Source organism: Mauremys mutica, chromosome 2 (assembly GCF_020497125.1).
Source record: "Mauremys mutica isolate MM-2020 ecotype Southern chromosome 2, ASM2049712v1, whole genome shotgun sequence".
In the NCBI taxonomy this organism is placed as follows: domain Eukaryota; kingdom Metazoa; phylum Chordata; order Testudines; family Geoemydidae; genus Mauremys; species Mauremys mutica.
This window is the reverse complement of record NC_059073.1, coordinates 2,289,801-2,316,386: the sequence shown is the minus strand read 5'-3', so window position 1 is coordinate 2,316,386 and position 26,586 is coordinate 2,289,801. Positions and strand designations below refer to the sequence as shown.

Genomic DNA, 26,586 nt, shown 5'->3' with positions numbered 1-26,586 from the left:
TCTCTGGATGGATGGCTGTGGATACTTTCAGCACTTGTAAGTGTGGGAGTCACCTTGGGCCCTTGAGGGAGGTTGTTGAAACGCTGAAGGCTTGGAAGGGAGTGGTCTCTGTCTTGCAGGCCTCTGCCTTTGCGGGTCATATTGCCTCTGAGAGTGTGTATAAGGCACAGATCTAGATCTCTGCATTGAATAATACTTCCCCTGTTTTTTCTTGTGTGTGTAGGTGTGCATATGCCCAAGGATCTCAGAGTTGCTCTAGAATCCTTCAAAGTGTGAAGGGACTCACCTGTTTTGACTGCAAACAGCTTAGGACTTTTTAATGGGAGATCCTCGACAGCTGATTGTACCTCTTTGGGAAAAACAGAGAAGTGGAACCAGGAAGCTTGTTGCATCATTATGGCCATGGTGATTAAATGTGCCACCGTGTTTCCACAGTCCAGTGAAGCTTGTAAAGCTGTGCGAGCTAGGAGCTGACCCTCAGATATAAAAGCTTTACATTGTTCTTTATTGAACACATGCCTGAGGACAAAAAAGTCAGACAGCTTTGAGTAATTTGAGTGGTTGTATTTGGCCATTACTGCTTCATAGTTTGCGATCCTAAACTGTAGAATCGCTGTAGAGTAGGCTTTGCGCCCAAAAAGATCCAACCTCTTCCAGTCTCTGTCATATGGGGTGAATCTGGAATGGAGTTGTCTGCCCCGCTTGTTCTCGGCCTCTACCACTACGGAGTTTGATGTGGGGTGTTGGAAGGGACATAATATTTTTTATCCGCTCCTTTTGCAGGTGTGCGGAACTGTTGCTGGGGTTTGCCAGATGGTCTTGACTGGGTACATGACAGCCTCATTTATTGGGAGGACAATCTTGGAGGAGGTTGAAGTCTGAAGGATGTCCAGCAACTTATGTTAGGACTTCACCACTTCTTCCATTGGTATCTCCTGGGAATCTACAATTCTCTTAAACATTTTCTGGAGCTATTTCAAGTCATCCTCTATGAGGGTGGTGGGGGCATGATAGCTTCATCTGAAGAAGAGGATGAAAAATTGGCAGTTGGTGTAACTTCCTGATCCCAAGTGCCCTCTAATTCCTTGACTGTGTCTTCCGGAGGTTCAGTGGATCCAGGTACAGAGGGTGAAGCAGAATGCCTTGACCTTGCCCTAGGTGGACTGGGAACCTTAGGGTAGTGTTGGCACTATGCTGTCCATGGGTCCCAGTAAGGCCACTGTAGTGAAAATGGCATGGGTGTATATTCCAGCCTTGAGTCTTGTGTGGTACCCATGGTGCTCTGGTGGACCTGGTCTGGACAGGTGAGAAGTGATGGGAGGAGTGGATTTCCCCTTCATCATCATCATCCTCGCCACTGGATAAAGAAGGAGCTGATCTGGCTGGTGTGGTAAGTTGATTCAGTACCGAGTGTGCTGGGGTGAGGTCAGTACCAAGGAGTGGCAATTCCAGTGCCGAGGAAATCAGAAGATCCTTGTGGTGGAGAAATTGCTGTGGTACCAAGAGCATCGGTACCAAGGAAGGTGTTGTCAGCAGTACTGATGCCTTTACTGCAGTTGTTGGTGCAGAGGGTCATGCGCTATGTACTGTAGAGGCAGAAGCTGGTGCCACAGAGTGTAGCACTACCAAGCAGCTCAATGCCGCATGTTTGAGTGGCACTGGCGATACTGAGGCAGGGACTGTAAGTTTCCATTTAGTGCCTCTTTCCAAGACAGCCCACCTAGGGTCTTTGGCTCACATGGTACATACGGTACCAGATGGTCCTGTTACCTCAGAGTTGGATGGTCTTGGTGCGGTCGGTACTGATGGGGTCTGACAAGTCGGGGAACGCCACTTTTTGGTGGATTCCCAAGGAGGGGAGGTCAGAGACCACTTCTTCATTGCCTTTTTGGCACAGGACTCCTTCTCCTGAGAGGATGGAGGGAAACCTCTGTCAGATGCTGCCATGGGAGACAACTGTCCAGGAGGAGTCTGTGATCCTATATAGGACATGGGGCACAAGGTTTCTCCATCATGAGAAGTTTTAGCTGTATGTCTCTCACCTTCCTGGCATGGGCTTTCAAACTGTGGCAGTAGGAGCACTTCTGAGGAATATGTGTCTCGCCAAGGCAGCGGACACCCTGTAAGTGCCTGTCAGACACCAGGATTGAGGAGCAGCAAGCGAGGCAACATTTAAAACCCAGAGAGCTAGTCATGCCCCTCAAAGTAGAATTTCTCCTATGAGGGAAGGTATCCTAATAACTGAAAATTAAATTCCTAAGAAAAAAAATTAAGAAAAAAATAAACAGGGAAGAGGAAGTAAACTAAACTATTGGTTAACTAACTAGTATTCTAAAGTTAAAACTAGAGAAATATAAAGAACAGAGGCATTGCTAAGTGCTTCATCTCAAGGAGAGGGCGGTAGAGAAGGAACTAAGGAGGGTTGGTTGAACAGTGCTATTAACCGCCAGAGGCAGCGCAAGATGGGGGCAGCGCATGTTCAACCCAACCAGGCACTGCTACTAAAAATGTCCAACTACAAGCGCTGGGGGGCAGACTCACCTAAAGTGGAGCACCCACAGGGACACTCCGTGAAGAAGGGTGGGATTCTCTTTGTTTTAAAGTTTTTAATAAGATATGGCCTCCGTGCTGGGCTGAAGACAGTTTGTTCTTCTATAACAGGCTTTGGCAGGTTGGGTCTGAGGCCATGTCTACACTACTGGCTAAACTGGCACTGCTGCGATCAATGCAGCGGTGTCGATTTAGCGGATCTGGTGAAGCACTCTCCCATCAATGTCTGTCTGTACTCCACCTCCCCGACAGGCAGAAGCTATGTCGATGGGAGAGTGTCTCCCATCAACATATGGGGTGTAGACACTACTGTAAGTCAACCTAAGTTGCATCAACTTCAGTTACGTAACTTATGTAACTGAACTAGTATAACTTAGACTTACAGCGTTAGTGTAGACCAGCCCTAACAGACAAATCAGCCTTATGAGAATCACTGGCTATCATTACTGTGCTTTGGTTTGGTGGTGATAGCTTAGATCTATTATATATGTATGTAACATTAGCTTGAAATGCCTTCAATTAACTCTGCTGTATTCCCTTTTATTTTGTATTTGTCACCCTCTTTTAATTCTTCTGTAAGGAGATAATTTGTACTGAAAAATTCTGTATATCCATAATAAAAAATCAGTAACTAACCTTTTACTAAACTATAATAAAAGAGTGCCCATTCAATGTTCCAGGTGCCCTTGCCAGTCTTTAAAAAATATATTAACAGACCTATTAGTTATCCCAGATCAAATCAAATAACCCAGCGACAACATAAGTAACAAAAATTAATTGGTCTGTTCACAATCCTCACCAGAGTCCTCTATCACGACTACCAGGTCTACCCAACACCCAGCTCCTCATGAGCAATGGTAGAAAGGCAGGCCTTGCGTCATACTCTGAAAGCTAACAAATATGGGCTGTTACAGCCCAAAGGAAGGAGTTCCAAAGACCTAGGAACCCTAAAAAGAATGCCCTCCCAGCTGTTCCTTCTTTTATACTGATGGGGCTTTCACTGCAATTGTGGCGGTATGTCACAGGGAGAGAGGAAGTATCTTATGTAGGTCCCAGGCCATTCTACTGGTATGTGATTTGAGAATGGAAATAGTAGAAAGAAAGGACTTTGGGGAGGAAAGAAATTGTTTAACAGCCAACAGAATTATCATCTGAGTCTTTACTGATAAGCCTGTGATTCTTGAATGAGTATTTGGTGTTCCAAATATTTGAGTATGGAATTTCAACACCCAGCACTTCTCCACAAGTGTCAGTACAAATCATTCCCAGAAGGGAAAATTAACACACACACACACAATTGGAAATTCATTTGTCTTGATATTCTCTATGCACTGTTGCAACTTCTCTTGCCCCTTTACACTCACCATTTCACTTGTTTCTATCTCCGTCCTTAATCCACTACCTACTTTGCTCTCCCTGTCCTTAGCTATTATGTGCAACACATTCTAATTCAGGAGGTTGGTACGTACTCTGAACAGTGGTGTGCGTTATGGGGTTGTAAAGCATGTTGATTTTAGGTCTCTGGCAGAGAGTTCCTGCTAAACCTTCTCTCTGGCTGGAAACTTCACCAAGTATTGTAGGCCCTGCAGACACATGTGAGCTTTTCATAAGAGTGGGTCTTGGCTCTTTTTGATCCCTGATGGTAGATAAAGGCACAGAGCTGGTGTTTGGAAGAGATGGTTTGAACTGAGATGGACCTGGTTGAAGATTCTCTCTCTGGATTTGTTTCTGTTGACGGTTATTTGCCTTCCTTTCCAGAATCATCTGCAGGAACAAGATGCTGGTTAGATTTAAAACCTATAAACACGATTAAGAACATAAAGATGGCCACCCCAGTAGCTTGTCTTCCAAAGTGGCCGGTGCCATATACTTCAGAGGGACTGCACAGAACAGGGCAATTTATCGAGTGATCCATTCCGTCATTCAGTTCCCCCTTCTGGAAGTCAGAGGTTTAGGGACACCCAGAACATGAGGTTCCATCCCTGATCATCTTGGTTAATAGCAATTCATGACCTATCCTCCATGAACTAATCTAGTTCTTTTTTGAACCCTGTTATAGTCTTGGCCTTCACAACATCCTCTGGCAAAGAGTTCCACAGGTTGACTGTGCATTGTATAAAGCAGTATTTCCTTATGCTTGTTTTAAACCTGCTGCCTATTAATTTCATTTGGTGACCCCTGGTTTGTGTTTCATTTGAAGGGGTAAATAACACTTTCACTTTCTCCACACCATTCATGATTTTATAGACCTCTATCATAACCCACCCCTAGTTATCTCTTTTCTAAGCTGAACAGTCCCAGTCATAAGAACATAAGAACAACCATACTAGGGCAGACCAAAGGTACATCTAGCCCAGTATCCTGTCTTCCAACAGTGGCCAATTGCCAGGTGCCCCAGAAGGAATGAAAAGAACAGGTAATCATCAAATGATTCATCCCCTGTTGCTCATTCCCAGCTTCTGGCAAACAGAGGCTAGGGACACCATCCCTACCCATCCTGGCTAATAGCCATTGATGGACCTATCCTCCATGAACATATCTAGTTCTTTTTTGAACCCTGTTATAGTCTTGGCCTTCACAACATCCTCTGGCAAGGAGTTCCACAGGTTGACTGTGTGTTGTGTGAAGAAATACTTCCTTTTGTCTGTTTAAAACCTGCTGCCCATTAATTTTATTTGGTGACCGCTTGTTCTTTTGTTATGACAATGGTCTCTAACCTTTTTACGCACAAGATCACTTTTTGAATTTAAGATCAACCCAGGGTCTACCCTGCTCCTTCCCTGAGGCCCTGCCCCTTCCCCAAGGCCCCACCCTGCTCACTCCATTCCCCCCTCTCTCAGTCGCTAGCTCTTCCCACCCTCACTCATTTTCACCAGGCTGGGGCAGGGGGTTGGGGTGCAGAAGGGGGTGCAGGCTCTGGGCTGGGGCCAAGGGGTTCAGAGTGTGGGAGGGGGCTCCAGGCTGAGCCTAGAACAGGGGGTTGGGGTGCAGGAGTGAGGGGTGCAAGCTCTGGGAGGGAGCTTCGGTGCAGGGGTCATATGGTCACACTGCACCTAATCTCATAGAATCCACTGGACATTTCATGAATTTTACCATTTTATTAGTGTCATTTTTGGTTTATAGATCCAAAATCCTTTAGGGATTGTCACAAATCAGTGTAATAGTTTCAACTGTGGGGTGTGCATTGATTGAGCCTGGGGCAGAGCGTTAGGGTACAGGTGAGGGGTGTAGGCTCTGGGAGGGAGTTTGGTGTAGGAGGGGGCTCCGGCTGTTGGAGATATTTGCTGCAAGCAGTCGCAGATCAGCTACATGCCATTGTAGGCAGGCTCATCATACCATCCCCTCCATAATCTTATCAAGCTGTCTTGAAGCCAGTTAGGTTTTTGCCCCCATAGCTTTCCTTAGAAGGCTGTTCCAGAACTTCACTCCTCTGATGGCTAGAAACTTTCATCTAATTTCAAGCCTAAACTTGTTGATGGGCAGTTTATATCCATTTATTCTTGTGCCCATGTTGGTGCTTAACTTAAATAACTCCTCTGCCTCCCTGTCTATCCTTCTGATGTATTTATAGAAAGCAACCATATCTCCCCTCAGCCTTCTTTTGGTTAAGTTAAACAAGCCAGGCTCTTTGAGTCTCCTCTCATAAGGCAGGTTTTTCCATTCCTCTTATCATCCGAGTGTAGTAGGAAGAGGGCCTGAAACACCTATTAGCCTTCTCTGCACCTGTTCCAGTTTGAATTTATCTTTCTTAAACATGGGAGACCAGAATTGCACACTGTAGTCCAGATATGGTCTCACCAGTGCCTTATATAACAGTACTAACACTTCCCTGTCTCTACTCAAAATACCTCGCCTGATGCATTCTAGGTCTGCATTAGCCTTTTCATAGCCACATGACATTGGCAGCTAGGGTGACCAGACAGCAAATGTGAAGAATCAGGACAGGGGATGGGGGGTAATAGGAACCTATATAAGAAAAAGACCCAAAAATCGGGACTGTCCTATAAAATCAGGACATCTGGTCACCCTATTGGCAGCTCATAGTCATCTTGTGATCAACCAATAGACCCAAGTATTTCTCCTCCTCTGTCACTTCCAATTGATAAGCCCCCTGCTTATAGCAAAAATTCTTCTTGTTAGTCCCTACCTGCATGATCTTTTTGGCTGCCTCTGCATATTGAGCAGATGTTTTCAGAGAAGTATCCATAATGATTCCAAGATCTCTTTCCTGAGTGGTAACAGGTAATTTAGACCCCCTTGTTTCATATATATAGCTGGGATTATGTTTTCCAATGTGCATTACTTTGCATCTATCAACACTGAATTTCATCTGTCACTGTGTTGCCCAGTCACACAGTATTGGAAGATCCCTTTGTAATTCTTCACAATTAGCTTTGGACTTAACTATCTTGAATAATTTTATATCATCTGCAAACTTGGCCCCTCACTGTTTACCCTTTTTCCAGATCATTTACAAATATGTTGAACAGCATCCATCCTAGTACAGATCCTTTGGGACCTCACTATTTACCTCTCCACCATTAAAACTGACCATTTATTCCTACCCTTTAAGAACATAAGAACAGCTGTACTGGGTCAGACCAATAGTCCATCTAGCCCAGTATCCTGTCTACCGACAGTGGCCAATGCCAGATGCCCCAGAGGGAGTGAACCTAACAGGTAATGATCAAGTGATCTCTCTCCTGCCATCCATCAGCACCCTCTGACAAACAGAGGCTAGGGACACCATTCCTTACCCATCCTGGCTAATAGCCATTAATGGACTTAACCTCCATGAATTTATCCAGTTCTCTTTTAAACACTGTTATAGTCTTAGCCTTCACAACCTCCTCAGGTAAGGAGTTCCACAAGTTGTGCGCTGCGTGAAGAAGAACTTCCTTTTATTTGTTTTAAACCTGCTGCCCATTAATTTCATTTGGTGGCCCCTACTTCTTATATTAAGGGAACATCACTCATTTTATATACCTCTATCATATCCCACCTTAGTCTCCTCTTTTCCAAGCTGAAAAGTCCTAGACTCTTTAATCTCTCCTCATATGGGACCCATTCCAAACCCCTAATCATTTTAGTAGCTGTTTTCTGAACTTTTTCTAATGCTAGTAATATATTTTTTGAGAGAAGGAGACCACATTTGTATGCAGTATTCAAGATGTGGGTATACCATGGATCTATATAAGGACAATAAGATATTTGCCGTCTTATTCTCTATCCCTTTTTGAATGATTTCCAACATCCTGTTTGCTTTTTTGACTGGTGCAGCACACTGCATGGACGTCTTCAGAGAACCATTCATGATGGCTCTAAGATCTTTTTCCTGATTAGTTGTAGCTAAATTAGCCCCCATCATATTGTACACTTCATACCTGTACTTTATCAACTTCTATCCTCTTTTTTAATAAATCCTCCAAGAGATGTGTCTCTCCAAATCATGTGCTGCTCCACACCTGTCAGCTTTCCCCCCACCCCTTAGTTTAAAAATTCCTCTACAACCTTTTTAATGGTGCCTTCTGATGAAGTGGGGCTGTTCTTAAAGTTTCCTCTGAATACTGTGTAGGTGCCTCAGTTCTGGCCAACACTCTGTCTTCTGTGGCAACTAATGGCCCAGGCCCTTCCCCTCTGCAAGGGGATGCTAAAGGTGTGGGAGAACAGAGAGATCAGGTGACCTGCTGGCCTGGGAAAGAGACAAAGGCCAGAAAGGAGGTGCTGAAGGGGGTTTCAGTTGGGAGCTGGCTGGGGACGGGAAGTGAGGGCAGACATGGATGGCTGCCTTGCTGGGCCCCAGAATGGACCCCTCTGAGGGGTCCGGTTCTCTGTACCTACAAGCTGTTTTAGACCGTGTTCCTGTCATTGAATAAATCTCTGTTTTACTGGCTGGCTAAGAGTCACGTCTGACTGCGAAGTAGGGGGTGCAGGAGCCTCTGGCTTCCCCAGAACCCCGCCTGGGCAGACTCGCTGTGGGAAGCGCACAGAGGGGCATATGCTGAATGCTCCAAGGAGAGACCCAGGAGGTGAAGCCGTGTGAGCTTCTTGCCCTGAAGACAGTCTGCTCCAAGGGAGAGGAGGCTCCCCAAAGTCCTTACTGGCTTTGTGGGGAGCAGTTCCAAAGCATCACCCGCGGACTTCATGACACGCCTCCTTTCCCAAAAGGTTCCACAGTTCCAAATAAACCTAAATCTCTCCTCTGAATACCATCCTGGAGTTCTGCCTGTTTAACTTGCCCTGTGCATGGAAGTGAAAGCATTTTAGAGAATGCTACCATGTAGGTTGTGGATTTTAATTTCTTACCTAGCAGCCTAAATTTGGCTTCTAAGACCTCTCTCCTACCTTTCCCTAGGTCATTGGTACCTACATGTACCAAGACCACTGGCTCCTTCCCTGCCCTGTACATAAGTCTGTCCAGACATCAAGATAGTTCCACAACTTTCTCAGCCAGCTGGCAATTCACCTTGCTGTTCTTCCAGTCATCACTAACCCAACTATCTATATTTCTAATAATCAAATCTCACATTATTATTATCCAGCTCCTCCTAATAACAAGGGTCCCTTCCCATGGAGATGTATCCTCAGTCAGAGAGGATACCATGACATCATGTGGAAGGACTGTCCCAACTATGGAATTGTTTCCCTCTGCTCCAGCTTGATGTTCTCCTTCCCTAAGACTTTCCTCTTCCTCCATAGCACAGAGGATGTCAGACTGGGGGTGGGACCACTCTACTGGGTCCCAGAAAGTCCCACCTATGTACCTCCCTGTCTTTCCTTAGTTCCTCCATTCACCCACTCAAGAGTCCACACTCAGTCAGAGAGGGCCATGAGCTGCTTGCTCCAAATGCACACGCATGGAACCTGCCCACATGGCAAGTAATCAGACATGCTACATTCAGTGCAATAAACTGGATTGTCCTCACTGTACTGCTGGACTTGTGCCTGCATTATTTTTACTTGTTTGTTTATGGGTGGGTGGGTGGGGGGGAAGGAGGAAGGGTAGTTATTGGGCTATGTTTATGAGGGATAGCTGGCTTTCACGCTGCCTTTCTAAACGCCCTTGCAAAACTCTGGTTTCTGCTCCTGTTCGCTAGCTCCTCTGGTTGCATACAAGCTCACTTTTTAAACCCCTGTTCTCCCTGAGTTAGTCCAATCTTGGCAAGAGATCCTAAAAGGGATTAGGGAAACTAAAGGATGGCAGGCTAAACCCTGGTTAGAAAGCTCTCAGCCTTGTATAGCAGGTCGCTAGGCTCAGCACACAGCTCCCCAAATAGACTACACTATAAATATCAAACAGGCACACAGCAAGCAAACACACTAACAGATAACAAATTCACCCCAAGGGCCACATGTAGTCACTTAGGGTGAGTAAAGCAGCAATCCTACAGAGCAGAGGAACTAGGCAGATATATAAAAGCACAAGGAAAAAAATACTTGCAGCTGATACAAATTTTAGCAGACAAGAAATTATTCAAATAAAAAAGTACTTTAGGACAGGGAACTGTTAGAACTTAACAGGAACACAGAACACAGTACTAGAAGGGACTGACTGGGTAACTGAGTTGAGTCCCCTGCTATTACAGGCAACCATGTCATACAATCCCATTCATAAGTGTATTAGGGCTGTTAAGCAATTTGACAAATTAATCAATTAATAATGTGATTAAAATTGTGATTAATTGCATTGTTAAACAATAAAATAATACAATTTAAATATTTTGGATGCATTCCACATTTTCAAATATATTGATTTCAATTACAGCACAAAATAAAGTATACAGTGCTCACTTTATATTATGCACTGTAAAAAAAACCCCCAAAATAGTATTTTTCAATTCACCTAATGCAAGTATTGTAGTGCAATCTCTTTATCATGAAAAGTATGTACAAAAAAACCTATTCAAAAATAAAACAATGTCAAATTTTAAAGCTTGCAAGTCCACTCAGTCCTACTTCTTGTTCAGCCAATCACTCAGACAAACAAGTTTGTTTACATTTGGAGGAGATAATGTTGCCCGCTTCTGGTTTACAATGTGACCTGAAAGTGAGAACAGGCATTCTCATGCCACTGTTGTAGCCAGCGTTGCAAGATATTTAAGTACCAGATGCGCTAAAGATTCATATGTCCCTTCATGCTTCAACCACCGTTCCAGGGAACGTGTCCATGCTGATGACAGGTTCTGCTCAATGACAATCCAAAGCAGTACACACAGACACATGTTCATTTTCATAATCTGAGTCAGATGCCACCAGCAGCAGGTTGATTTTCTTTTTTGGTGGTTCGGGTTCAGTAGTTTCTACAATGGCGTATTGCTCTTTTAAGATTTCTGAAAGCGTGCTCCACACCTTGTCGCTCTCAGATTTTGTAAGGCACTTCAGATTCTTAAATCTTGGGTTGAGTGCTGTAGCTATCTTTAGAAATTTCACATTGGTACCTTCTTTGCGTTTTGTCAAATCTGCAGTGAAAGTGTTCTTAAAATGAACATGTGCAGAGTCATCATCTGAGACTGCTATAACATCAACTATATGGCAGAATGCGGGTAAAACAGAACAGGGGACATATAATTGTCCCCCAAGTAGTTCAGTCACAAATTTAATTAACACATTATTTTTTTAACGAGCGTCATCAGCATGGAAGCATGTCCTCTGGAATGGTGGCTGAAGCATGAAGGGGCATATGAATGGTTAGCTTATCTGGTACGTAAATTTCTTGCAATGCCAGCTACAAAAGTGCCATGCAAATGCCTGTTCTCACTTTCTGGTGATACTGTAAATAAATAGCGGGCAGCATTATCTCCCATAAATGTAAACAAACTTGTTTGTCTTAGCGACTGGCTGAACAAGAAGTAAGATTGAGTGGACTTGTAGGTGCTGAAGTTTTTACATTGTTTTGTTTTTGAGTGCAGTTATGTAACAAAAAAATATCTACATTTGTAAATTGCACTTTCACGACAAAGATTGCACTACAGTACTTGTATGAGGTGAATTAAAAAATACTTATCATTTTTACAGTGCAAATATTTTAATCAAAAATATACACTTTGATTTCAATTACAACACAGGGAGGATGAGGCCCTGTTCTAGCAGTTGAGGTGTGAAAACCAAGGGAGGAGAAACTGGTTTTATAGTTGGCAAGCCATTCACAGTCTTTGTTTAATCCTGAGCTGATGGTGTCAAATTTGCAGATGAACTGAAGCTCAGCAGTTTCTCTTTGAAGTCTGGTCCTGAAGTTTTTTTGCTGCAGGATGGCCACCTTAAGATCTGCTACTGTGTGGCCAGGGAGGTTGCATATATATATACACCTGCCCCTGGAAATTTCCACTACATGCATCCGACGAAGTGGGTATTCACCCACGAAAGCTCATGCTCCAAAACGTCTGTTAGTCTATAAGGTGCCACAGGATTCTTTGCTGCTTTTACAGATCCAGACTAACACGGCTACCCCTCTGATACATTACAACACAGAATACAATATATATGAAAATGTAGAAAAACATCCAAAATATTTAATACATTTCAATTGGTATTCTATTGTTTAACAGTGCAATTAAACCGGCAATTAATCATGATTAATTGTTTTAATCATGATTAAGTTAACTCACTTGATTATTATGAGTTAATGTGATTAATAGATAGCCCTAACATTTATCAAACTCCAACTCATTAGGTTATTTGCCCCCAGTACTCCTATTGGAAGCCTGTTCCAGAACCTAACTCCACTGATGGTTAGAAACCTTCTTCTAGTTTCCAGCTTAAAAATGTTTTAATGGCCAGCCAGTTTACACCCCTTTGGTTTTGGGCCAACATTGTTGTTGAGCTTAAACAGCTCTTCTTCCTTGGTGTTTATTAAGAGGTTGGATACAACCAGGGTCGTTCACAAGGGGGAGCAAGCAGGGGCAGATTCCCCCGCAAAATCTCTGTGTCCCTGCAGCCCAGAAAGGGAGGAAGCAGCAGGGTGGCTGGCTGCTGGAGTCCGATGTGTTGCTTCTGCCTCCACCCTGACTCACCTCAGTGGGCTGTCTGTAAAGCAGGCAACAGCACTGGGACTCCAGTAGCAGGGAAGTAGAAGCAGCAGCTTGGAGGTGGGGGGAGGAGGAGCTCTGCCGGCAGCCAGCTGCCCTGCTGCTTTCTTCCTCCACAGGCTGCAGGGACACAGAGTGTGCCACTGCCAGGGGCAGCTGCTGCCTCCTCACTACTGGAAGTCCCCACCAAAGGCATCCCAAGAAACTGAAGGGGGAGGAGGCGCACATCATGTGAACTTTCCTTTTGCGTGTGTTTAATGTCTCCCTCCAAAAACTTTCAAGTTTAAATTCCTGCACATCCCCCTGGAACAACCAAAGAAATAAGGAAGAGGGGGGTTCTGGGCAAACAGGAGAGACTAGGCAATTTCACTCAGCATGCAAAGGAGAAGGCTGTATAAATCTGAAATTAGAGATGGAAAGAACTATTAGTAAAACCTCTGAAATTCTTTTTATTTTTTATAATTTTGCATTTTATTTTTCAGGAATTTCTTATTTTGTTTTATCCATTCCCTACCCCATCAGGTCAGGTCCTTCCCCTGGGGAGGTAGGGGGTTTGCAGAGCGAGCCTACCTGGCATTGATGATGGTGAGGGAGTGGAAGCTGGGCCAAACCTGAGGGGAACTGTGAACCCGTGCAGCTGGGCATGATTGGGGAGCCAGCCCCAACCCTGCAGGACAGGATCTACAGGAGCTGTCTCTCCCGAGTGAGTTTGTTTTACTCTGTGTTATTTCACATTTGCAAATTCACAGGGCTCAACTGTTAGTTATCTTCTCCACCCTCTGAAAGGCTACCACAAAGTTGTTTCTTAGTCATTCTCCAGGGATTTGTCCAGTCTAATTTTAAATAGCCAAAGTGATGCATCTTCCACTTCCTCTACACTCTTTCGAGCAGCACTCCAGACACTCCTTTCCTAGTCCATGCAATTGTCATCTGCAACCTCAAATCCTTGCTAACTACCTCCCTTCTCTGATTTTGATACCTGGCTCTCCCTTTCTTTTCATCAAAAATCTTCCCTACCCTCCTACACGGTGACTAATTTCGATGCTGATGTTCCATCTAATCCCTTAGAGGCCTAACTCCTCTCACTTTATTTCCAACAAGAGACCAGCTCTCCCACTCAAAAAATTGGCCCCTCATTTGACCATATCTTCACCAATTATTGCTCCTTCAATACCAGAGTTTCCTCTCTGCCAGCTGTCATTTTATTCAACGTCACCCATTTGTCCCCTGGCCCCCTGCCTGGGCCATCTGTGACCTCTAATTGATCACCATCCATGATTTCTCAGCCACACCACCCTCGTCTCAATTTTCACCCCCACTTTACCAAATCATCCCATATGGAGAGATCTTGGCAGACCAGCAAAATGCCTGGACCACCACTGATAATTGGAATATTGATGATCATGCTCATTACCAAAAGCAGCTAAATCAGTAGGTCTTAGCAGGCCTCTGCAATGGCTTTACTATAACTAAGCAAGCAGCTGGGGGGGGGGGGGCCAGTTGGGGGAAAAGCTGATCCTGTGTCCTTCCTGATAAGATCTCTGTTGAAACTGCTGAGGTATGTGTTTTAGAAAAAACAGGATGCTTACTTAGATCTGCCGTTTGGGACGTGTTTGTCAGGGTCCTCAAAACATGTGGACTCTGAAAAAAAAATCTGTCTAATAGATGCTTTAAGGAAAACTCCTTGCTTAACCTTTGAAATTGTTTGCTTAACAAGTTTTTTTGACATGTTATTGTTACACTAACCTGAATAAATAAGGGAAGGAAGTATGAGGTAGTTAGACTCTTCATGGAAACTTCATGGACACAGCTTAGGATCCCCAGTGGCAGCTGAAAGATGGGCCAATTGGACGGCTGTGGTTGTACCACTCAAAGACCGCACCAGAATTCGATAATTACTGATTTTTGGGGTGTTTTACTAACCTGTTGCAGACATATGCAAGTACTGTTTGTGCCAGACACCTATTGGTCGGATGGCCATGTTTCCATTGATTTATTTCCTGCCACTGCCTCACCAAGAGTAATAGTTACCAAGATCTTTGGGTTTTTAGAACCACAGTAACAGAATTGGAAGCCCCAGCAAGGATTGGTGGAGAGGAAGACGACGAATGGTACGAATAGTTTATCTATTGCAATAGGAGGTAAAAGATGGTGTGGTGGGGTGCCTCTCTACAAATGCCTGTGTCGTAGTTTGTGAGTTAATTTACAGATAATATGTCCAAAGGAAAGGAAACACCTGGAAAGGGAGAAGGGTTAAAAATTATGTTGGGAAACAGCTTGACTGATTTTGTAACTTTGCTACTGATACTTTGCAACTGCTTGGAAGCAATTTTGAGAAAAGTGGTAGATTAACAGAAGAAGGATATTACTGTGTAAGGATCTTTCATTAGGCAAAAGTCCCGCAGACATGTAAAGCCCTGAGTCCACTGGGAAGGGATGTAAAATTGGGTCCCTTACTTCCTGAGTGCCCAAAGAGTGGGGAGGGGGAGGAGAGCCCTAAATTGTGTGGGTAACAATTCACTCCTTTCAATGTCTGACTCTCTCCTTAACTCCAAACCCTCCCTTCCATTCCTCCTCTTGTTCATGCAGAATCTTTCCAATGGGCAGGGGGAGAGATGAAGAGGGAAATCAACAAACTTTGTCATGATTCCCTTCTCCCATATAACCATTTTTAGGTCACTTGCCTGTTCACTTCTAACCCCTCCAGCCATTCCTGTGAACCCATCCCCTCACCTCCATCACCCTTACACTCCCTGCCTACTCTTCTACACTACTTCTCACCATATGCCTAATCCTTTGCCTTACAATTTAAGATTTATCCTCTCCATTCTTTAAGAAATAATAATAATAATAATAATAATATAAAAAAATCCTCATCGCCTCCTTACCTCTCTAGCTACTACCCTCATCTCCCTCTCACTTCTAAACTCCATGAATGTCCAACCTAGGACTGCTACCTCACACATTCTTCTCCTGCCCATCCCAGATCCCCTCCAATCCAGCTCCACTGAAACTCTCTGGTCCACTGAAACTCCTCTCATTAACATCTCTAATGACCTCTTCCGAGCCAAGACTCAAGGCACATACTCAGCCTCCTAGACCTCTCTGCTATATTCATGCTCTCCCTTTTTTACACTGTTCCCTTACTGACCTTCCTACCCTGGTTCTCCTCTTACTTCTCTGGATAGCTCAGTGGTTTGAGCATTGGCCTGCTAAACCCAGGGTTGTGAGTTCAATCCTTGAAGGGGCCTCTTAGGGATCTGGGGCAAAAAAATTGGTCCTGCTAGTGAAGGCAGGGGGCTGGACTCAATTGCCTTTCAAGGTCCCTTCCAGTTCTAGGAGATTGGTATATCTCCAATTATTACTTCAATGTCTCTTTTGTTTGCCTCTTCTCCCACTACCCATGAGAGTTGCTCAGGACCCTCCCTCCTCTTTAACACTATAGACTCTGCCTTGGGATAATTTAATTCACTCACACTATTTCAAACATCATCTCTGCACTGATTACTCTCAAATCTTTCTCTCCACTCCTGACTAGTCTTCTTCCATCCTATCCTGGACCTCAGCCTGTTTTGAATGTCTCTTCATAACTGTCTCACTATGAACTTAAACTTAACATGGCCAAAGTCAGATTCCTTATTTTCCTTTCAAAGCCGACTTAATTCTCCATCACCATTGACAAAACCACTATCTTCCTTATCAATCAAGGTTGTAACGCAGGTTTTTCTTAGATGCTTCCCTTACCCTGATCATCCAAATGGTGTCTAAAGTCAATATTTTTCTTTTATCTGTGCAACTAAAGGTCTCATTCAGGCTCTCATAATTTCTTGATACATAAATGATCTGGAAAAAGGGGTAAACAGTGAGATGGCTAACTTTGTCAAGGATACAAAACTACTCAAGATAGTTATTTAATCTTGAATACTGTGTGCAGATCTGGTCGCCACATCTCAAAAAAAAGATATATTGGAATTGCAAAAGATACAGAAAGGGCAACAAAAATGATTAGGGGTATGGAACAGTTTCCATATGAGGACAGATTAACAAGACTGGAACTTTTCTGTTTGGAAAAGAGATGACTAAGGAGGGATATGATAGAGATCTATAAAATCATGACTGGTGTGAAGAAAGTAAACAAGGAAGTGTTATTTAGCCCAGTGGTTCTCAACCTTTCAAGACTATTGTACCCCTTTCCAGAGTCTGATTTGTCTTGTGTACCCCCAGTTTCACCTCACTTAAAAACTACTTGCTTACAAAATCAGACAAAAATACAAAAAAAGTGTCACAGCACACTATTACTGAAAAATTGCTTACTTTCTCATTTTTACCATGTAATTATAAAATAAATCAATTTGAATATAAATATTGTATTTACACTTAAGTATATAGTATATAGAGCAGTATAAACAAGTCATTATCTGTATGAAATTTTAGCTTGTACTGATTTCACTAGTGCTTTTAATGTAACCTGTTGTAAAACTAGGCAAATATCTAGATGAGTTGATGTACCCCCTGGAAGACCTCTGCATACCCACAGGGATACATGTACCCCTGGTTGAGAACCACTGATTTAGCCCTTCTCATAACACAAGAACTAGGGGTCATAAATGAAACTAATAGGCAGCAGGTTTAAAACAAATAAAAGGAAGCATTTCTTCACACAATGCACAGTCAACCTGTGGAACTCTTTGCCAGAGGATGTTGTGAATGCCAAGACTATAACAGGGTTCAGAAAAGAACTAGATAAGTTCATGGAGGATAGGTCCATCAATGGCTATTAGCCAGGATGGGCAGGGATGCAAAACCATGCTCTGAAGTGTCCCTAGCCTCCATTTGCCAGAAGCTGGGAATGGATGATGGGATGGATCACTTGATGATTGCCCTGTTCTTTCATTCCCTCTGAAGCACCTGGTATTGGCCATTGTCAAAAAACAGGATACTGAGCTAAATGGACCACTGGTCTGACCCAATATGGCCGTTCTTATGTTCTTGTCTTGATTATGGTGTCATACTTCTCTCTGCTCTTCCCAACATCCACATCATCCCATTCTAGGCCAAACAATATAATACTGCTAAGATCATCTTCTTTGGACACTATTCTAATCTTATCAGCCCCTCTTTGAGTCCCACCACTGATCCTCCTTTCCCTTTATCTCATTGCTTTGTGTCATATTTCTTTGTATGCAGCCAAGAATTTCGTTGGCATTTTTACTATCCTATTGAACTGCAAATTCAAGTCTAATTTATTTTCCACCATCAAACCTCAGTCTCTCTCAGACATTCCTTCTCCACATATATCTCTCTCCAACTGAGAATGTGGGTTTCAAGTTATTCTCCCCATCCCGAAGATGTAGCAGCATGGGACAGTGTGATGAGCAAGGTCGGGTATAAGTGCAGGACTAGGGATGGGTGGAAGGTGAATGGGAGGAGGAGATAGGCAGGATTGAATGTCTGTGGAACAGGTGACAGGTAATCTGGAGAAGTAGTGTTATAGGAAGCAGAATAAGAGGAGCTACCTCATACAGTTTATTCCGATATTCTGCCACAGACAGCTGGATATCGTCATCTAAAGGAAGAATCACATCGTAGTCCAGAGAGGGCTCCTTGGCGGGGCAGTGGAACCTACCAAGAAGATAACAAATATATGATGAAATCTGAGAGTGAACAATGCATGTGCACGCGCACACACACACACACACACACACACAAAAACACAACAGGAGAGGCACTAGATATTAATAGATTTTAAGGCTAGAATGGAGCATTAGATCTAATCTGACCTCCTGTATAACACAGCCTATAGGATTTCACTCAGGGCAGGTCTACACTACAGGGGAAAAAAATCGATATAAGATACGCAACTTCAGCTACGTGAATAACGTAGCTGAAGTCAAAGTATCTTATATCGAATTACTTACCGTCCTCACAGCGCAGGATTGACGTCCGCGGCTCCCCATGTCGACTCCGCTACCGCCGTTCGCGTTGGTGGAGTTATGGAGTCGACATGAGCGTGTTCGGGGATCGATATATCACGTCTAGATGAGACGCGATATAAATTGTTTGACCAAAGAATATCCCCTGGATAGGCATGTAATCTTGATCTGAAGACTTCAAGAGATAGACAACCCACGACTTCCCTTGGGAGTTTATTCCAATAGTTAATGGCCCTCACTGTTGAAAATCTGTGCGTAATTTTTAATTTGAAATTGTCTGGCTTCAGCTTTCAGCCAATGGTTCTTGTTATGCCTTTCTTTGCCATATTAAAGAACTCTCAGAACCCAGTATTTTCTCCTCTAAAAAGTACTTATACACCATAATCAAGTCAGTTCTTAATCTTTTTGATAAATTAAATGGATTGAGCTCTCTAAGGGTATGTCTACACTATGAAATTAGGTCAAATTTATAGAAGTTGATTTTTAGGAAGCGATTTTATACAGTCGATTGCATGTGTCCCCACTAAGCGCATTAAGTCCTTCTGCACCGGGGAGGGATAGCTCAGTGGTTTGAGCATTGCCCTGCTAAACCCAAGGTTGTGAGTTCAATCCTTAAGGGGGCCATTTAGGGAAGTGGGGTAAAAAACTGCCTGGGGATTGGTCCTGCTTTGAGCAGGGGGTTGGACTAGATGACCTCCTGAGGTCCCTTCCAACCCTGATATTCTATGATTCTATAAGTCCACAGAGTGCATCCACAGTACCATTGCTAGCATCGACTTTCAGAGCGTTGCACTGTGGGTAGCTGTGCTAACCATCATCATCCAACCACCGCTGCAACTCTGCTCTCCTGATGCCATGAATCCATCTTGCAGGTCCTCTCGTCGTTCGGTATAAATATCTATTCTCATGGCACCCGTTGTCATCCACCGCTTCCACTGCACCTCTACATTCCTGCAGATGCCACACCATAGCAAGCATGGAGCCCGCTCAGCTCACCGCTGCTGTTGTGAGCACTGTAAACATCTCATGCATTATCCTGCAGTATGTGCAGAACCAGAACCTGCAAAAGCAGGTGAGGAGGTGACAACAGTGCAATCACGATAGTGATGAGGACATGGACTCAGAACTTCTCTCAAAGCATGGGCCCTGGCAAATTGGACATCATGGTGGTAATGGGGCAGGTTCATGCCATGGTATGCCGATTCTGGGCCCGGGAAACAAACACAGACTGGTGGGAGCGCATAGTGTTGTGGGTCAGGGATGATTCCCAGTGGCTGCAAACTTTTGCATGCGTAAGGGCACTTTCATGGCACTTTGTGACTTGCTTTCCCCTGCCCTGAAACGCCATAATACCAAGATGAGAGCAGCCCTCACAGTGGAGAAGCGAGTGGCAATAGCCCTCTGGAAGCTGGCAATGCCAGACAGCTACCGGTCAGTCGGGAATCAATTTGGAGTTGGAAAATCTACTGTGGGGGCTGCTGTGATCTAAGTAGCCAATGCAAATCACTGAGCTGCTGCTATCAAGGGTAGCGACTCTGGGAAATGTGCAGGTCATAGTGGATGGCTTTGCTCCAATGGGATTCCCTAACTGTGGTGGGGCGATAGATGGAATGCATATCCCTATCTTGGGACCAGACCACCTTGGCAGCCAGTACATAAACCCAAGGGGTACTTTTCAAAGGTACTGCAAGCACTGGTGGATCACGTTTAACTGACATCAACATGGGATAGCTGGGAAAGGTACATGACGCTTACATCTTCAGGAACTCTGGTCAGTTTGAACAGCTGCAGGAAGGGACTTACTTCCCAGACCAGAAAATAACTGTTGGGGATGTTGAAATGCCTATAGTTATCCTTGGGGACCCAGCCTACTCTTTAATGCCATGGCTCATGAAGCCATACACAGGCACCCTGGACAGTAGTAAGGAGCTGCTCAATTATCATAGAATCATAGAATCTCAGGGTTGGAAGGGACCTCAGGAGGTCATCTAGTCCAACCCTCTGCTCAAAGCAGGACCAAACCCAACTAAATCATCCCAGCCAGGGCTTTGTCAAGCCTGACCTTAAAAACATCTAAGGAAGGAGATTCCACTACCTCCCTAGGTAACCCATTCCAGTTCTTCACCACCCTACTAGTGAAAAAGTTTTTCCTAATATCCAGCCTAAACCTCCCCCTCTGCAACTTGAGACCATTACTCCTTGTTCTGTCATCTTCTACCACTGAGAACAGTTTAGATCCATCCTCTTTGGAACCCCCTTTCAGGTAGTTGAAAGCAGCTATCAAATCCCCCCTCATTCTTCTCTTCTGCAGGCTAAACAATCCCAGTTCCCTCAGCCTCTCCTCATAAGTCATGTGCTCCAGCCCCCTAATCATTTTTGCTGGACTCTCTCCAATTTATCCACATCCTTCTTGTAGTGTGGGGCCCAAAACTGGACACAGTACTCCAAATGAGGCCTCACCAGTGCTGAGTAGAGGGGAATGATCACATCCCTCGATCTGCTGGAATTGCCCCTACTTATACAACCCAAAATGCCATTAGCCTTCTTGGCAACAAGGGCACACTGTTGACTCATATTCAGCTTTTTGTCCACCGTAACCCCTAGGTCCTTTTCTGCAGAACTGCTGCCCAGCCATTCGGTCCCTAGTCTGTAGCAGTGCATGGGATTCTTCCGTCCTAAGTGCAGGACTCTGCACTTGTCCTTGTTGAACCTCATCATATTTCTTTTGGCCCAATCCTCTAATTTGTCTAGGTCCCTCTGTATCCTAGCCCTACCCTCCAGCGTATCAACCACTCCTCCCAGTTTAGTGTCATCTGCAAACTTGCTAAGGGTGCAGTCCACACCATCCTCCAGATCGTTAATGAAGATATTGAATAAAACCGGCCCCAGCACCGACCCTTGGGGCACTCCACTTGATACCGGCTGCCAACTAGACATGGAACCATTGATCACTACCCGTTGAGCCCGACCATCTAGCCAGTTTTCTATCCACCTTACCGTCCGTTCATCCAGCCCAGACTTCTTTAACTTGCTGGCAAGAATACTGTGGGAGACTGTATCAAAAGCTTTGCTAAAGTCCAGAAATAGTACATCCACTGCTTTCCCCTCATCCACAGAGCCGGTTATCTCGTCATAGAAGGCAATTAGGTTAGTCAGGCATGACTTGCCCTTGGTGAATCCATGCTGACTGTTCCTGATCACTTTCCCCTCCTTTAAGTGGTTCAGGATTGATTCCTTGAGGACCTGTTCCATGATTTTTCCAGGGACTGAGGTGAGACTGACTGGCCTGTAGTTCCCTGGATCTTCCTTCTTCCCTTTTTTAAAGATGGGCACTACATTAGCTTTTTTCCAGTCATCCGGGACCTCCCCCCATCGCCATGATTTTTCAAAGATAATGGCCAATGGCTCTGCAATCTCATCGGCCAACTCCTTTAGCACCCTCGGATGCAGCGCATCCGGCCCCATGGACTTGTGCTCGCCCAGCTTTCCTAAATAGCCCCGAACTACTTCTTTCTCCACAGAGAGCTGGTCACCTCCTCCCCATACCGTGCTGCAGAGTGCAGCTGTCTGGGAGCTGACCTTGTCTGTGAAAACAGAGGCAAAAAAAGCATTGAGTACACTAGCTTTCTCCACATCCTCTGTCACTAGGTTCCCTCCCTCATTCAGCAAGGGGCCCACACTTTCCTTGACTTTCTTCCTGTTGCTAACATACCTAAAGAAACCCTTCTTGTTACTCCTAACATCTCCGGCTAGCTGCAACTCCAAGTGTGATTTGGCCTTCCTGATTTCACACCTGCATGCCTGAACAATACTTTTATACTCCTCCCTGGTTATTTGTCCAATCTTCCACTTCTTGTAAGCTGTTCTTTTGTGTTTAAGACGAGCAAGGATTTCACTGTTAAGCCAAGCTGGTCGCCTGCCATATTTACTTTTCTTCCTACACATCGGGATGGTTTGTTCCTGCAACCTCAATAAGGTTTCTTTGAAATACAGCCAGCTTTCCTATAGGCTGAGCAAGTGCAGAATGGTGGTAGAATGCCCATTTGGACGTTTAAAAGCGCGCTGGCGCAGTTAACTGACTCGGATGTAAGTGGGCATTCACCCACGAAAGCTCATGCTCCAAAACGTCTGTTAGTCTATAAGGTGCCACAAGACTTTTTGCTGCTTTTACAGATCCAGACTAACACGGCTACCCCTCTGATACTTAATATTCCAATTGTTATTGCCGCTTGCTGTGTGCTCCACAATATCTTGTTCAATATCTTCATTAACGATCTGGAGGATGGTGTGGACTGCACCCTAGGCAAGTTTGCAGATGACACTAAACTAGGAGGAGTGGTTGATATGCTGGAGGGTAGGGCTAGGATACAGAGTGAGCTAGACAAATTAGAGGATTGGGCCAAAAGAAATATGATGAGGTTCAACAAGGACAAGTGCAGAGTCCTGCACTTAGGACGGAAGAATCCCATGCACTGCTACAGACTAGGGACCGAATGGCTGGGCAGCAGTTCTGCAGAAAAGGACCTAGGGGTTACGGTGGACGAAAAGCTGAATATGAGTCAACAGTGTGCCCTTGTTGCCAAGAAGGCTAATGGCATTTTGGGTTGTATAAGTAGGGGCATTTCCAGCAGATCGAGGGATGTGATCATTCCCCTCTACTCAGCACTGGTGAGGCCTCATTTGGAGTACTGTGTCCAGTTTTGGGCCCCACACTACAAGAAGGATGTGGATAAATTGGAGAGAGTCCAACGGAGGGCAACAAAAATGATTAGGGGGCTGGAGCACATGACTTATGAGGAGAGGCTGAGGGAACTGGGATTGTTTAGCCTGCAGAAGAGAAGCATGAGGGGGGATTTGATAGCTGCTTTCAACTACCTGAAAGGGGGTTCCAAAGAGGATGGATCTAGACTGTTCTCAGTGGTAGAAGATGACAGAACAAGGAGTAATGGTCTCAAGTTGCAGAGGGGGAGGTTTAGGTTGGACATTAGGAAAAACTTTTTCACTAGTAGGGTGGTGAAGAAATGGAATGGGTTACCTAGGGAGGTGGTGGAATCTCCTTCCTTAGAGGTTTTTAAGGTCAGGCTTGACAAAGCCCTGGCTGGGATGATTTAGTTGGGTTTGGTCCTGCTTTGAGCAGGGGGTTGGACTAGATGACCTCCTGAGGTCCCTTCCAACCCTGAGATTCTATGATTCTATGATCTGTGAGAGTAAGGAGGAGACGTTTATGGCGGGGTGGGAGGTGGAGGCAAATGGCCTGGCCGCTGATTATGTGCAGCCAGACACCAAGGCGATTAGAAGAGCTCAGAAGGGCGCGCTGTGCATCAGAGAAGCTTTGAAAAACTGTTTCATGACTGGCCAGGCTATAGTGTGACAGTTCTGTTTGTTTCTCCTTGATGAAAACCTGCCCCCTTGGTTCACTCTACTTCCCTGTAAGTCAACCGCCCTCCCCACTTTGATCACTGCTTGCAGAGGCAATAAAGTCATTGTTTCAAAATCAAGCATTATTTCATCACACAAATAGGGGGATAACAGCCAAGGTAGCCCGGGAGGGGCAGGGGAGGAGGGAAGCACCGGGTGGGTTGGTGGATGAGGGAAGGACAAGGCCACACTGCACTTCAAAACTTATTGAATGCCAGCCTTCTGTTGCTTGGGCAGTCCTCTGGGGTGGAGTGGTTGGGTGTCTGGAGCCACCCCCACGTTCTTGGGCATCTGGGTAAGGAGGCTATGGAACTTGGGGAGGAGGGCGGGCGGTCACACAGGGGTAGCAGCGGTGGTCTGTGCTCCTGATGCCTTTCCTGCTGCTCCACCAGACGCCGGAGGATATCAGTTTGATCCCCCAGTAGCCTCAGCATTGCATCCGCCCTCCTCTCATCATGCTGCCGCCACCTCTCATCTCGCTCGTCCCTCTTGTCCTTGCGTTCATTTTCTGCTTTCCTGGACTCTGACATTGTTTGCCTCCACACATTCTGCTGAGCTCTTTCAGTGCAGTAGGACTGCATGAGCTCAGAGAACATTTAATCATGAGTGTGTTTTTTTCACCTTCTTATCTGAGCTAGCCTCTGGGATGGAGATGATAGGGGGAGTGTTGAAACGTTTGCAGCTGTGGAAGGAAAAAAAAGGCAGAGTAGTATTTAAAAAGACACATTTTAGAGAACAATCGGTAGCCTCTTTCACGGTGAACCAAGCTGTTAACATTACATAGCACATGTGCTTTCGGTACAAGGTCACATTTTGTCTCTTATATTGAGGCCCTACCAGTTTGGTGAGAGAGATCACACATGCAGGGCCGGGCAACAGAATTCAGCTTGCAGGCAGCTATGGTAAGCCACAGTCTTTCGACTTCAACCTTCATAACTTGTGGTAATGGTTTCAAACAGCAGCACCCTCCTTTCCCATACCAAGCACCCGTTGGGTTGGCCATTTAAAAGGAGGGGCTGTACTGGCTGCGAATGCATCCCAAGTCTTCAGGGAAAAATCAGTCATTAATGCATGGTTTAATAGCAAGCGTGTTTATATTTACAAAGGTACACTCACCAGAGGTGCCTTCTCCGGCTTCATGGTCCGTGAGCCCGCCTTGGGAGGGTTGGGAGGATATTGGCTCCAGGGTGATAAACAGTTCCTGGCTGTCGGGGAGAATGGTTTCTCCGCTTGCATGCTGTGCGCTATCCTCATCTTCCTCGTCCCCAAAACTCTCATCCCTGTGCATGAGACTCCCCACTTGCAGGTGGCCACAGACAGTGGTGGCGTAGAGGTAAGAGGCCCCCCCTAGAATTGCATGCAGCTCATCACAGAAGCAGCCTGTCTAGGGTTCTGATCCGGAGCAGCCGCTTGCGTCTTTCATTTTTTGGTAGGCTTGCCTGAGCTCCTTAATTTTCACGCAGCACTACTGCGGGTCCCTGTTGTAGCCTCTGTCCATCATGTCCTTGGAGATTTTTTCAAATATTTTGGCATTTTGTCTTTTGGAACAGAGTTCTGAAAGCACAGATTCGTCTCACCAAACAGCGATCATATCCAGTACCTCCAGTTCGGTCCATGCTGGAGCTCTTTTGCGATTCTGGGACTGCACGGTCACCTGTGCTGGTGAGCTTGCCACACTGGCCAAACAGTAAATGAAATTCAAAAGTTCCCTGGGCTTTTGCTGTGTACCTGGCTAGTGCATCTGAGTTGAAAGTGCTGTCCAGAGTAGTCACAATGGAGCACTCTGGGATAGCTCCCGGAGGCCAATACCGTCGAACTGCATCCACACTACCCCAAATTCTACCCGGCAATGTTGATTTCAGTGCTAATCCCCTTGTTGGGGAGGAATGCATAAATTTATTTTAAGAGCCCTTAAAGTCGACAAAAATGGCTTCATCTTGTGGACGGGTGCAGGATTAACTCGTAGTGTAGGCCAGGGCTAAGTCTCTCACTGAAAGATTTTTCCACCCCTCAAATAAATTTTTTTATGTCCTCTCTGCACCCTCTCCAATATTTTGACATCCCTTTAAAAAAAAAAGACTCCAGAACTGGACAGTTTTCCAATATCAATCTCACCAACACTGTATACAAAAGGTAAAAATCACCTCCTTACGCCTGCTCCTGTTTATGCATCCAAGGATCACATTAGCCCTTTTTGCCACAGCTTACTTTGAGTTGCTTGTTCACTATGACCCCTAAATACTTTTCAGAAGCATTGCTGTCCAGGATACAGCCCTGCATTCTGTAAGTATGGCCTGCATTCTTTGTTTCTAGATATATAATCTTGCATTTGGCTTTATTAAAACATTTTATTTAAATGGGTCCAGATTTCAAAGCTCTACCTGCCCTGTCCCGATCATTATTTAATCACACTGTCAACCACTATATCAGCTGCAAATTTCATCAGCATTTTTATATGTACTTCCTGATTTTGATAAAAATATTGAACATCATTGATCCTAGTTAAAATCTCTTCTCCCCTATAGGTGGAGGGGGGGTACTTGAACCTGGGGTTTCCCACATCCTAGGTGAGTACCCTAACCACTGGGCTAGAATTTATGAGGTAAGTCTTCTTCCTCCCCAAATAATTTGTGTGAACTCACCTGAGAGCCCTGAACTGG

At 44.9% G+C, this 26,586-nt stretch overlaps 1 protein-coding gene across 3 annotated transcripts in view; it reads right to left on the bottom strand.

The window, feature by feature from the left end:
- The window catches only part of MAPK15 (mitogen-activated protein kinase 15), an 81,530-nt gene that overhangs the window by 20,864 nt on the left and 34,080 nt on the right, over window positions 1-26,586 (bottom strand). For all 3 annotated transcript variants that reach the window (XM_045005597.1, XM_045005598.1, XM_045005596.1), the window contains exons 10-11: window positions 18,092-18,197; window positions 4,020-4,314 (exon numbers count right to left, since the gene is read on the bottom strand). In XM_045005597.1, coding sequence (XP_044861532.1) covers window positions 4,020-4,314; window positions 18,092-18,197 — 401 coding nt within the window. The remainder of the gene's footprint in view (window positions 1-4,019; window positions 4,315-18,091; window positions 18,198-26,586) is intronic.